General features: G+C 37.0%; 1 protein-coding gene across 5 annotated transcripts in view; it reads right to left on the bottom strand.

Moving 5' to 3' along the window:
• NEDD4L (NEDD4 like E3 ubiquitin protein ligase) overlaps positions 1-14,243 on the bottom strand; it is a 192,877-nt gene that overhangs the window by 110,970 nt on the left and 67,664 nt on the right. For 4 of the 5 annotated variants that reach the window (XM_049794601.1, XM_049794602.1, XM_049794605.1 and 1 more), the window contains exons 3-4: positions 5,716-5,797; positions 615-653 (exon numbers count right to left, since the gene is read on the bottom strand). In XM_049794601.1, the coding sequence (XP_049650558.1) occupies positions 615-653; positions 5,716-5,797 (121 nt within the window). Of the gene's footprint in view, positions 1-614; positions 656-5,715; positions 5,798-14,243 lie in introns of those variants that run through there. The other variant, XM_049794603.1, reaches the window with a different exon arrangement.

Raw genomic sequence — 14,243 nt, 5'->3', positions numbered from 1 at the left:
TGATAATCACTATTTTAACCCCTCCTTTACCACTTTCAAATATTTAAGATTATTTTTTCTGACAAAAATCTCTCAGTTTTAGCTCTAACTTGGTTTTCATTTTAAGCAAGATTTAGAAAGATTAAAATGAAACTACAAAAAAAAAAAAGAAAAAAGCATATTCTGACCTTTCTGGCAAGTAACGTCAAGGCCAAGAGAAATTACTTTTTCTGTCTTCCTTCTCTACGTTTGTATTTCTTTTTTTTTTTTTCATGATAACTTAAATTTCATAGAGCTCTTGGAAATAACTGATTTGCCACTGTATTAACATTTTAAAACCACAGCAAACATGGTCTGCTAAAAACACAGTTTCAAGTAAAAAGAATTTTTTAGTCAGATGAATTAAGTCAAAACTTAGTCTAAATAAAATCTCCAATTGTGAAACAGTCCATTTCTAATTAACCTTATGCCAATTTCTGCTGATCATTCCAACAATGAGCAATTACATCAAGATAAGCATTTTTTAATGTAAACATATAAACAACAAATCAAAAATAAGCTTCTTCCCAACCTTATAAAATGCAATGTGATTAACTGTACATGTTAGTCATGATTGCAAGTAAAGGGAAACTTACTCTAAAATAAAATTCTTCATTCCATTTTGGATTCAGTGTCTGTAAAAGAAATAAACATATTTACATACTAAAATTTCTTTAGGTTTGCCATTTTGCAATCATCAAAATGTGCATGCAAGTGACAATTTTCTAGGAAAAAAAAGGAGAAAAAAGCACATCATAAAAAATTGAAATAAAAATATTGCCATCAAATTATTTCAAAATTCCGTACTGAATAAACTAAACATGGGAGGATATTTGAGTCAGATGATCCTAAAATAGATGTTAAGTATAAAAAGGATTCTGTGAGTAAAAGGCAAATCACTGAGACCCTATAGAAGTAAAACCTGAAGACATTTCATTCTCAAGAGTCATTTAAAACCAGATTTTAAAAAAAGTATTTTTTAAACACAAGGACAACTTTAGAACTACAAATATAAGGACAGTTTTATACTGTAAACTAAACAGAAAAAGAAAAAAAAAGAACAAAAGGAAAGTTTATTTCCTCTGAATAGGTATGATTCTCTTCCTCACCTCCCCCAAGCCTATGGAGGATTTTAATTTTGTTTTAATAGCCTCAAAAAAATGTACAGAATAAAATATGCATACAGATTGCAATCTGAAGGAAGGTCAAGCATGAAATAATAAATTGATAAAAAAAGAACTACAAACATCAGTAATTTGGGCAATTCAAATTTGGGTAAGCTTAAAAACAAGTATGATACATCCAATGGTTTTGTTTTCATGCCAAATCATTCCCTCATTCTCTCACATAGCAGAGATTTACCAGAAGAGCTGACAGTAAAAATTGGCTCTACACCCACCAAAATTTTGTTGTAGCAGAGAAGGAAAAAAAAACCTGTTACTTTTTAAATACTTGTATTCATCAAATGCGGCTGTTATTGGCAAGAGAGGTTCCATGTAATTTAACAAATGAAGCATGGTCTCATACTAAATTTGAGGGCACTGCTGTCCATCAATAATGCATTAATTTTGAATGCTGCTTAAGCACAAATACAAATTTCAGGAAATATCTGATGTATTAGGTAGCACAATTTTTGGTAAATGCCCTGCTAACTTGCAGAAATTTCTTCCACCTTTACAAGTCAATTAGTAGGTCAAGTCAGAAAGTACAAACACCAGAATCCCAGCAAAAGAGAAAACCACTTGTAAAGAAAGGCTCCAGAAATAAATGCATGAATAACTTCATAAAGGATATTAAGCAGGGAAACAACAACAAAAAGACTCATCAGCAAAGAGAGCTGCATCCTAAAAAGGGCAAGTGTTGTACAGATAAAGAACTGCCAAGAGTCAAGCTGAGTTAGATCTTCCACAGGATATTAGAACAAACACAAAGAAGGTTTTTTCAACCATCTAAATAAAACGAGAACATGGAAAGAAATGATGCTACTAAGCAATGAAGCTCAATGGGGAGACTAAGCATATTTAGATACAGGAAATTATGTTTAACATTACATATAGGAAAGGCAGAATAACTAAGGGATCGATATGAAGATAGAAGTTGTCACAACTGATGTAGAAGTGAAGTCTTCATAGCTCAGTGCAGTCAAATGGAGGAAAGTGGATAATCTTCATCCAGACTTTTAAAAGAATTGATGCATTAAATCACAAGCCTAGTAGCAGGAATTTAAAGAATATACTAACCATCTTACAAGATCGTAAAGACAGCAAACAGCAAATACAGCTTTTTCTACTGCAGAAACAACTAAAAGTGTGGAGGGAGGTAAATCAAAACAAAAAGCCTCAGAAATCCAACACAGCTAGATCATGCCAGATGCATCTGAAATTTTTCTGATGACTTTATTTTTTCAGACTACGGGAACAATGTGCATTTAATCCCTTTGGCTGTAACTAAGCACTTCATAAGACTAGGTCCAGCTGTACAGTAGGATACGTATCAGACAACTGCACAGGTATTGTAAAAGGAGAATAAGAAAGGGGAAACTGCAGTCCCTTCTGCCTTCTTGAAGGAACTCCCGTGAGACAATGACAAACAGGAAGCTACCCATTAAACGGAGGAAGACAAAAATGAGTAGAAAAATAAGAAACTAGTGAAGGGTTAGATGCCGTCATATTAAAAGTTACAGAGGTGAAGTAGATAATTGGTGGTGTCTTTCACTCCTGAGATTGATTTTGCTCAGTATTTTTTCCATTAATGATTTTAACTCAAAATCAAGATATACTAATCATGTTTGATTATTTATGAAATAAACAGAGATTGCAATTTGCATAGGAAGAATAAGTCTTGAGATGAAATTTAACAACTCAGAACAGAAATTACTAACTAGAACTTTCCAATAGATGAGCTATTATTATTACGGAAATGACTGAGAAAGTCCAGGCTTCAAGTGACAGTTACAAGAAACAGCGAAAAAAAGGCAGATGCAATCCTGCGAATACATCATCATCATCTCATCCTCAGCCCTCTGTTTACAGTTGGGCTGTTGTGCAAACATTGCCCTTTTTCTCTTCCTTGCTAGGGCAGCACTACAATCCATGAGTTTCTCTCTTCCTTGATACCATCAATACAATACTTTCACATCTTGACTATATTTTTTTTTTTCCTATTAATGGTGGTCTTCTCAGAAGTTTTCTTATTTTCCTTTCACATGGATCCAAAGCTAGTAAGTATTGCTTCAGATCAGCAGTAATGTTACAACCTTATTTCCAATCTAATGGTCTCTTTTCAGCCTCTCCTACCTTTTTGCACTATAGCCTTTACATTTCAAATGTGTGGGAGATTAATATGCTATGTCTTTAGTAAGCATGCTTTTATACCAGCAACACCTTTTCAAATAAGGACAATGTTATTCTAGTAAGAATTAAAAAATTAAGGCATTAATTAAAAAAAGAATCAAATTGACTAAAACTCTGGATGTGATCACCATTATTTCCTAAGAAGCAAGAGAAAAAAAAAAAATCAAGTCCTATATTCATGCCACACTTCCTATCTCCTCTCCCCCAATTTCACAGACTTGCTACAAAGGATTTCTCTCAAAAGCCAAAGGATCCTCACACCTTCATGACCTGCCTCATGACCTCTCTGCTATCATAGTCCTGAGTTTTAGTCACAAAGTTATAGAACACTTGAGGACCTCCAGAGGTCTCTTCCAACATCTAGATGATCTAGACTCATACTACCTCACATTGAAATTCTTCCATTTCATTGAAGTGAAAGATGAAAATCTCCCTCACATCCTCAGGCATTTGCCAGTTAACAAAAGCTACCATGCTATTTTAAGACAATAAACAAGCAGTACAAGAACTGGACTTGTCTAGGCAGTTGTTTTTCAGTAAGCCATTATTTTTCAGGAATCCTGAAGCATACATTTTGCAAACAAGCTGATGAAAGCAAATGCATAGACTATTCATAGGGTGCAACTGTTCAAATGTCTCCAACTTCCACTGAGTTCTCCCCAGATGAAATCAGTTGCCCATATAGTAGCTGGTAAAGTCTGAGCCCATATCGCTGTTGATCCAAAATTACTACAGTGGTCCAAATTATTTTTTAAATAAGAAAATAAACCTTCACCTACACTCATTTTATTCTTTTTATCTACCCTTTACAATGCAAGAAAGATTTATCAGTGCATTGACACAGGTGTACTGATTTAATAGTTTCTCATTAGTATTGCCATTCCAGAGTGAGACAATGTCAATCTCATGCTTCAGCAAGAACATGTTAGTTAAAATTTTACCAGAATTATAATAGCCAGGTCTTTTATAATAGCCTGAAAACAACCTATCAAGCCTAAGCATTTTCTGTTCATACGATTTCAAGATCAGGAGTTGATTCCATGTAGCTATGTCCCAGGAAATGGTGTGACAAGCACACTCTCTACAAAAGTAAGATATGCATATTGTAAGAAAACCTCCCACATACTTCTATGGAATTGGCGATAAATCTTTAACCTATTTAAGGAAACAAAAAAACGCCACAGTCCATGTTGTTACTGTAGCAACAAACTAGGTACTGCTCTTTGGAAAAGTTAACATTTTTCTCACAAATTTTAACATCTAAAAACTTTACATAAAACTAAGCTAGATGGCCTACAAAGAACATATTTAAAAGGATATAATGAATGTTAAAATGCTATTATGAAACAAGTACCAATGGTTAACCAGGAAATCTTTTAATAAAATTACTTTTACTTTCCAACATCAAACATGCCCTCCTTCCTGTGAAAAGTTCTGCTTGAATCTTCCATGCTTCCAGGATTTCACATCAGTTTTCTCCCAACACCTAATGTTCTGATTTTAGAACAGCATCATTCTATTTTGTATTTTCAAAAATAGATTTTTCCTCACTATTCTGTTTTGCAATAATGATGCCTATTGAATCACTGTTAATTCTAAATATCTTCATAAAAATGACAACTCATTACTTCTACCTTACTTTTCATACCAGTTATGACTTCCTTCCTCTCTGCTATCGCTACCAGCAAATTTAAAAAAAAAAAAAAACAAAAAAACAAAAAAAACCCACAAAAATCCACCCAAATTTCCTTCTAAAATCTTAGGGCCCTAATAATGACAATATCCCCTGGTGGAATTTTTGTTTGTGTAGAATGAAATTAAGAAACCAAGTAAAATTTAATTTTGGTTCTAATTAAAAATGAAAACAATTTCAATACATTTCCAGGCTTTTCTTAGAGCCTATCTTCTATCATCTGGCTATTTTAAATTCCCATATTAGGAAAATATTTTGAAAATGGAAATTTTGAAAGGCAACATTAAAGAATAATCATTTGTGCTAAAAGTCAAATAAATTATAATTAAAGCAGAGTTTCACAGTTATTTATTTCAGCTATGTCTTTCATTGAAATATAACTTTGATAAAAGAAACAGTGAATGATATGAGATTTGATAAGCCAAGCTTTAGAGAATAATATGCAACATATTAGATCCTGTCAACAAATCATGCACACTGAAGATGCATGCACTTGTTTTCTTATTTTGGTCTGAAAAAAAAATAGATAAATTATTTACTTGCTATACATGTATGCAACAATTTAAATAAGTGTTGTATTATATTATGGAATTCTGTTCCAGTATTCTTAATATTTCCAAAACAATGGAACAAGAAAGAGTATATACGTACCTTCTTAATAGTTTTTGTCTGCACAAGAGCGAGTTCTCTGTTCTCATCCGCTACATACAAGGAGAGTTTCACATACGGGTCACTGCAAAAGAAGATGCCATATTTAATGGAAATATAATTTTACAGCCAAATATAATTTCAGTATAAATTTGTCATTGAATTGGATAACAATAGCAGCTCTAAATACTTCCAGTGAAAGCGTTTTTACTGAAACCTAGTAACTGTAGTAAGCTACTGAAACATTTAAAATACGGGTTTGAATACACTCAGTTAAATACTGACCATAGCATTAAAGATAATTTAACTTGCAGCTCTGTCCCACTGCTATGGGCAAGAACAACTTGCTCGCATACAACTTCTGCTCATGAGCATGCACATGGCAGGCCATCAAAACAAGTCAAGAAAAAATTTGAGTCATGGGTTTTAGAAGAGACTCACCGTAACCACTTGAGGTTGACAGGAAAGGGAACAGGAATCATCTTGAAGAACTAGTTCTATTTTTACTGAATCATAAAACCAAGCTGCATGGTATCAGCAGTGATACCAGGATGGTCCTTCTGTCCATCTGACACCCCTGCCTAGATCCTGAGCTCTCCTACCCACACCATGGGTCTCCACCTTCCCAGGTAGTCCACTGTGGTGCTCGCTGCAAAGAGATGCTTGCACACTCATCTCACAGGCAACCCACACTTGTGGGTCCCCCCGGAATGCTGTCATGGACCCTCTCCCCATCTGGTACCCTTGCCTGGACCAAGGGCCTCCTACTCACTGGCTAGTCCAGTTTGAGGTATGCTAGTGAATGCCACATATCCTCTCTGACACACACCAGGTCTGAGGGAGGTACAGACACTTACTCTGCCACCCAACAGCTGGCACCCAGACTGTGACCAGCAGTCTAGCCACTAGCACTGAGCTCCTCACCTGCATCTTGGATAGTCTTAAGAAGATGCTCCCATCTTTTGCATACCCTTCCATGCTGAATACCACACTGACCCTGCTCCAGCTTTTCACGCCCTTCTCATTACCAGGTCACTGAGGATCAAACACTATCATAAAGGTTTGCACAAATGCTTCAGCCTCCATTCAAACCTCATTTACAAGGTCAATGAAGCAGAGTGAACATTAACTTTGTGGCTATGGGTATTGTAACTGCTACCTTGAACTCTGCAGAGTATTAAGCAGAACCACCACTAGAGCTGTTTTCCGTTAGAGCTTATCTGCACTTAGGGAGAGTCTTGCCCAGCATACCGGAACCAGGTAGCATAGACAAATCTGGCCTCAACTCCTCCTCGCCCCCGTTGACCCCGCTTCCTCTTTTCAGAAGGAGAAGGAAGTAGATGTATTCCAGAGACCATACAGCTCTGTATGTCAGACACCTGTCAGATAGAAAACGTGCCACTAAAGGAGGTCACCGCTTTCACCCTAACTCCAGCTGCTTTCAGTAAGAAGTTTTTGCCTTTACTGAACAGACCATTGACATCTCTGCCCACTCTAAACGTGGGACAGACTGAGCCAGACTAAACTGTACCAGCAAAGTTCTCACTCCTGAATGCGAGGCGGGAAATTATCTGAATGATTAGATATTCGAGACTGTTTACTTACATGCATTCATTTACTTAAAATGAACACGTAGCTGGACAGATACTATAAACCAACATAAGTCGACACTGCTCCAAGTAAAGCTGTCTCACACCTCCCTCTACCCTGGACGCTTGTTCTGGCCTTTGTGTTGCCCCTCCTTCAGTGGCAAAACACCTCTGCACGGAGCCATGCACAGAAACTGATCGGAGGAAGGATTCAAGGCAACAGGCAGCAGGGAAAGAAGGGGTCACTCTCCAGCCCAGTCAGTACCCTGGCTCGTTTCACTGTGCAAATGTGCTAACATTTTCTGTTCTGGGAAAGAGAGGATACATAGCAGAGGCGGGAAGGAGCATCAAGGGAAAAGGCAGAATTTTTTATTTAAGTCACAATGTCATCGTAATGTTTTCTAAAGTCTACCACCTGACATAGTCTGTCAACAAATTAAACATTGCAAATAAATAGAAAACAGCACTTAAGGACATCTTTAAGCTACATGAAATGCACTGCTAGCTTGGGTTTTTTGGTTTTAGCTTTTTGAATAGCAATGAGCACTTAAAAAGAACAAAGAAAACCGTTAAATAGAACATAAGGAAGCAAGCAAAGAGGAGAAGAAAAAAGACCTGAGATTTACCACTACAGTTTCTTATCCAGAAGCTTTGACTGATGTGATTTCATGACAGCTTATAGAAAAAGTTGTTTAAGTTGTGTTATCTGCTTTACATACTGCTAAATTCAGCATTTCATTCATAACTCTGGAAGCTGCAGCTGCCTAAACAAATCTGACAGTTGGTGATTTTCTTCTGTGCTTTGAACTCATGATCTGTCCTAAAGAGCTGTGAAACTTCATGTGAAAGCTCTAGGAGCTGAGGATCAGAGCACCAAAATTCATTTAGCAACAGTGGCAGAGACAGCATCTCGTTCACAGATTGTAGCTTCCAGGCTAAAGTTTCCTAAAAGAATTTAGTCATCTGAAGAATAATCACCAGACACACAACTTTTGTTCACACCATCAGAAAATAAGAGGACATGAGTATCGGATACCACAGAACAGAACACTGAATTTGTAACAGTTTTCTTCTCCACTTGGAATTAACTGTAAATAAGAAATACCATTGAAGTCTATTAGGTTGCTTCTCTCACTGCATAGTTCTAACCAACCAGCAAAAGTCTACTGGAAATAATCTAAGTTTTCTACATTAGGATGCAGTATCGTGGTAATCACACTAAGTCATGGCAAGGGCTAAAACCAGACATACGTCCAAAATCATGAATCTGGGTATCTTCTGCACCCAGATAAAGCACAGATTGAAACTTGTTTTCAAGCACCATGCACACTAGTTCTTAGTTTAAGAAATTATTACAGAAGCCAAATGCTTAAGGAAGCATTTCAATCAATCCTCTTGAACTACATCTTTGTTTGGAGAAAACTGTGGTTTTACATTACTCAATTCAAAGGAAGGTCTTAGTGAACACAAGACTGTTAGAGCTTAGAAGTTTCAGCCAATTCCACTAGGATCAGGATTCCATCACATCTCATTTCAGTGAAGTTAATGTCTAAATTAAATTGAAATAAAGTAAAAGAAATTGTTTCTAAATCAGCAGATCTTAAAAAAAAAAAAAAAAAAAAATAGAATTATTCAGATGGCTTTCTAGTGAGTATCTAGCCCTCCAGAGTTCAGGAGGACTTAATTTCCACAATGCTGAACTGAGGTATTTCCAAACATTTGAATAGGGTTGTGACTCAGCTAATAAACCCACCAAAAGAGAAAATGCTGACAAGTAGTAAGCAGGTGCTCCAAGGTGGATCTGCAAAAACCAGCTCTGCCCAGCAGGGCCGGTGCCAAATTCACTGGATCCAGCACTGGCACTTCACCCAGGTGCCTACACCCTCCAAACTCCACAGCATCACAAGCACCTGTGCTACTCTGACAATGGGAAAACTCAGTCCTTACCAGACTTCCTTTCCCACAGCTCCAGATAATAGAAGCAATATGTACAGAGCAAGTCTCTGCATTATTTCTAATTATTATCCTGGACAAACTTGGTAAATGGCATCAAGGCAAAGTAAATATTTACTGCAATTTTTCTCTAACTATGTCTCTTTTCAAAATACTGCTAAAATTACATGTTACTTTTCCACAAAGATTTCACTTCCCTCCTACAAAACACTTGACTGATTCGTACAAGAGGATTGCTAAACAAAACTTGCAAAACCTACAAAATTGTGCTTGAACAACGGAACACCTCATAGCCAGAATGCATCAGTGTTAAAGAGCATATTCGTTCTGATGAGAAGGAGCCATTAAAGAACTGCCACTGTAGAGGCAGTACTGTACAATAAATAATCACTTTTTTATGCTAGGAACAGCGTCTGACACTCTAAACTTAAAACCTCATAAGCCTGAAGAACTTATCATGAGAAGTATTGTTAAAGAAAAGGTCAAGTTTACAATAATTAATGTTGCATTTTGTTCGTTTGTTTGTTTTGGGTTTTACAGTTTCTTTGTGATATTCCTCTTATACCATGGTGCCATGCCATCTTTAAACTTTTATTGTTGATCACAAATGAAGGCTCATCCTCTTGAATTCTATCATTACCTGCAAAACTTCTTCAGGAAATTCAGAACTTCTCTGGGCAGAGATGCAGAATGAAAGAAGCAGATCCACAATAAAGAATATAACAACAGGAGCAAAACAAAAAATATAAAAGGTCTCCCCGAGAACAGACACTAAACATCAATGTAATAGTAGAAGCTCTGAAGGAACTTTACAGTGGCTAACTGCACCCTGAAGTCCCATCTAAAAGCAAGTATTCTAGATGAACATCGCATCTTTGCAATGTAAAACTGGTACTGGCATGGCAGATTTATTAGACAACAACACGAAGATCAGTAAAATTGAGGAAAATTTGCAGAAGAAGAAATATAGCATCTGATCTGTTTAAAATAAATCACTGGAAAAGTTATCAGCAAATTGGAATGAAATATACACAAAGACAAGAGGAAATACCAGATTACTGTCTAACAACAGTATTTGTAGAAGTGTTAAAGAAAGGAAATCCTGATGATCCAGATCACAGAAGACACAATAATAAATGAGACACCTGCTGAAAGTACTCAGAAAAAACAACAAACCAACTAGGTTAGAGGGAACTTTTGAGCACAGAAAGCAGAGCAGTTTGAAGTTGTACTTGCCAGATATTTTCACCCTGATATTTATGGATTAAAAGGAAGGGAAGCAGGGGATTAAAATGAAGTATTGTTTTCTTGACTTTTATAAGGCAGACAGATTCATTCTTGAAGAAAGCATTATAAAAAAACCACAAAACATATGGCACTCCTGGTAACCACAACTACAAGTGATGTGTGAATACTTCCATTGTGTTCTAAAAATAAGGTGAAAACAGAGCAACTCATTCCATAGTTCCTTGTGAGCGTCAGTCTCTGACTTGAATCACTGCTGATTTGCATCAGGTTTTAAAACTGAATGCTAGATAAGTTTAAGAGCATGACACTGGATGAGCAGAATTGAGCCCTTTAGTTCATGCAGATGACATCATATATCTGACACGTTTAACAGTTTTGCAATTTGCTTGGAAAACTCACTGTAGAGGTAGCTTTGAGAAAAATTACTATCTTGGGAAGAGAGTAAAAGATTAAATTAAGAAATGTAGCAAAATAATAGAGTAGAAACCTACAGGTAGAAAACTTGATCTGTATGATTTTTTTTACACCAGTACCAGTGTTAAAATGCAATCTTAATGAAACTTGCAACATGAGAAATTGACAAAATCATGGACTTCGAGAAAGCTGTTAATGTAGTTAATATCCAAGTGAAAACTTACACAGCTGTTCTAGTAGAATTACTGTAATAACAGAAAATGGATATAGAAAATAAAACCTAAGTTTGGAGCCTGGGGACAGTACAGATGGCAGTTCTTTATAGCCAGTCCAGCACCTGATTTTACACTGGCCAGCTTTCAAATAGAAGGATTACAACACCAGGGACACCAACAAAGCGATACGACAGACTGACGGAGAAAGCCACATAATACAAGCAAGGTCACTGTGACCAAGAGGCTGTGCACTAAAGAGACGACCCAACTGTAATGGCAGGACATAATAAACATACATTTAGAGGAACAAAGAGTAACGTCATAATACTCTCTTTATCTGTGAAGGTGTTTCTTGATGAAAGAGAAGCTATTTTTATAATGAAGATTTAGCAGGGAGGGCGGCAAGGTACATAGAAATTTCTTTTACCTGCTATAGGGCTCCTTCTTTCCAGATAGTGCTGCAGAAATTACACCAAAAAGCCAAACTCTGATGCATTCATAATAACATGCAACATAATAAAAGGAGGAGGAAAAGAACAACTTCAGGTGCAGTGAAGGAGACAGGCACAGCTATACTCAGTGTGAAAGGTTATAGTTTTTAATGCTTTAAATTTCTTATACTTGACAATGTCATCACCCACTAATATCAGAAGCCAGCAGATATATTCACTATGTGTTATTAGGCATTCAAAGAAATAAGCAGGATTATAAAGTCAGGTTTTTGTAACGAGAAATGAGGCCAATCACCATCATACTAGTGACTGAAGATGAATGGGAGTTGATTTCTTGAACACCTTTCTATAATATTTCTCTTTACAAAATTCCAAAGTGATTAAAACCAATATTCCCATCTATCCCAACATGATCAGCCTAAACCCAAAGAAAATGTCAATGCCTGCTCAGAACTTTGAAACTGATGACAGTTCTCTGAAGAACTGGAATCCTAAGAAAATGACATTCATAAGAAAAGTTACATTAATCATGATCACAAGTTAGTGCAAAGAGAGTTTGGCAGAGCAACAGCCATAAAAATGTCTGAGGTCTTAAGAAATACTTTTCCTGAGCTTCTGAAGTCCCTCAGACATTCAGAATTATCCATTTGCCATGATTTTTCCAACTCTCAGTATTTGATATTTTCTTAATGCTCAAGCAGCTGTAGATACAGAATTATCAGCTTTCATTTGAACCTCAGCTTGAAAAGGCAAGCTTCCAGCTCTTCTTTTTGTGGAGAACAACAGAAAGCACTGATGACCTAAAACCTCTGAAAATTTAAAAACAAACAAAAAAACCAAAACACCAAAAAAATCCCCAAACCCAAAAGCAGATCAGCATCTTTTAAAAGCCATGTTATTTCAGAGTACTGTGAAACTGTGGCCCATGAATAGTTTCCTATTTGTTCACTTGAGTCTGCAACTGCATTTGCTATATATTCTTGAAACAGCTTTGAAAGCAAGTCTCAAAACATCCTTTGCCAGTGACCCAATATATTATTTATTTAAGCTACAAAAGAAGGGGGTGGAGAGCACAAGCATATGTGAAAGAACAATAAAATTACTAAGCTCTACTCTGCTTTATTTTTATTTTAAAAGCTGAAATTGCCTCTCTAAGTATAAAATTTAGTATCACTTCTTCTGCAAGTACATGTATGCCAAGCTTGTCACATGAAGACAAAATTCATATTTCAAAATAGGCTCATTGTTTCAAAGGAAACAAGTCTTGCACAAGATGATAAATTTGCTTCTGTAAGAAACACAGGCATATTCCCTTTGTGTTTGTTATCCCTTTCCGTCCTCTGTTCCACATACACGAAAGGAACTCATCAAGAGCTCATGTAATTCTGTCTAGAAAAATTCTAACACCCTCAAACATGAAGGCAGCAAAGGCTTTTTCTTGAAGTGACATCCAAATTAAATTCTTTCCATGGTCTTGAGGGGACATCTATTTGGCTATTGGTCAATTTTCATCCAATACCTTTTCCCACCCACTCACACCATCAAACCTACCTGCACTCTTTAGTGCCCAGTGGTGGTGGTGGATATAAAAAAAATCCTTCTCAGGGCCCCTTAAGGCACATGCCTCTCTCTATTTCTGAGTAATATAAAGTTGAACGTTTTAACATTCCCCAAAATTACGAACTTAAGATTTCAGTCAAGTACATTTGTAGACCTCAGGTCATCATCTTCCTGTGGAACTGGGAAGGCTGAGCACTCTGGGTTTGTCTAGTTTGGAGAGAAGGGAGGCTGAGGAGCAACCTCATTGCTCTCTGCAGCTTCCCAAGGAGGGGATGTGGAGAGGGAGGTGCTGAGCTCTTCTCCCTGGGATCCAGGGACAGGACACCTGGGAATGGCTTGAAGCTGTGTCAGGAGAGGTTCAGACTGGACATTAGGAAGCATTTTTTTACCAAGAGGGTGGTCAAACCCCGGAACAGGCTTCCTAGAGAGGTGGTTGATGCCCCAAGTCTGTCAGTGTATACGAGGCATTTGGACAATGCCCTTAATAATGTTTTAATTTTTGGTCAGCCCTGAAGGAGTCAGGCAGTTGGACTAGGTGATCATTTTAAGTCCCTTCCAAGTGGAACTATTCTATTCCACAGCTGTGACTCCTTCATGTCCAGTTCTAACAATCTATATATGCAGATGACTGATCTGTTTCTGCTGCGTAGTTTTGAACTCTGAGGCTTGTCAAAAGATTCGTTCACATCACTTTTTGGAAAGAAGGAAGCAAGCATCATCCTACTTATCTGCAGCCCGACGCCAGCCTCTCTCAGCTTTTGCAGAGAGCAGTCACTGCAACCACTGCAATCCCTGGCTTCCACCACGTCACATTTAACTAACTGAGACAGAAAGGACAGACAGAATTCCAATATTTGGACTCTGTGAAATTCGAAGGAAGGAGAATAAGCAGAATGCATTCGAAATTTCTACTGTCTTACACTATTGCACTGAAATTTGAGGAAGCTCTGCATAGTTTGCCAGTGCTTATCCACTCCTTAACTGGAACAACAAAGGCACACCAGCCTACCACTTTCCAGGCATGACAGATTAAATACAAGAGAAGTAAAATGTACAGGTAGAAGGAAAGGAACAGCAGGGCAATTAAACCTGCCAGAACT

Source organism: Accipiter gentilis, chromosome Z, assembly GCF_929443795.1.
Source record: "Accipiter gentilis chromosome Z, bAccGen1.1, whole genome shotgun sequence".
Taxonomy (NCBI): domain Eukaryota; kingdom Metazoa; phylum Chordata; class Aves; order Accipitriformes; family Accipitridae; genus Astur; species Astur gentilis.
The sequence above is the reverse complement of the archived record's forward strand: the minus strand, read 5'-3'. Positions and strand labels throughout refer to the sequence as shown.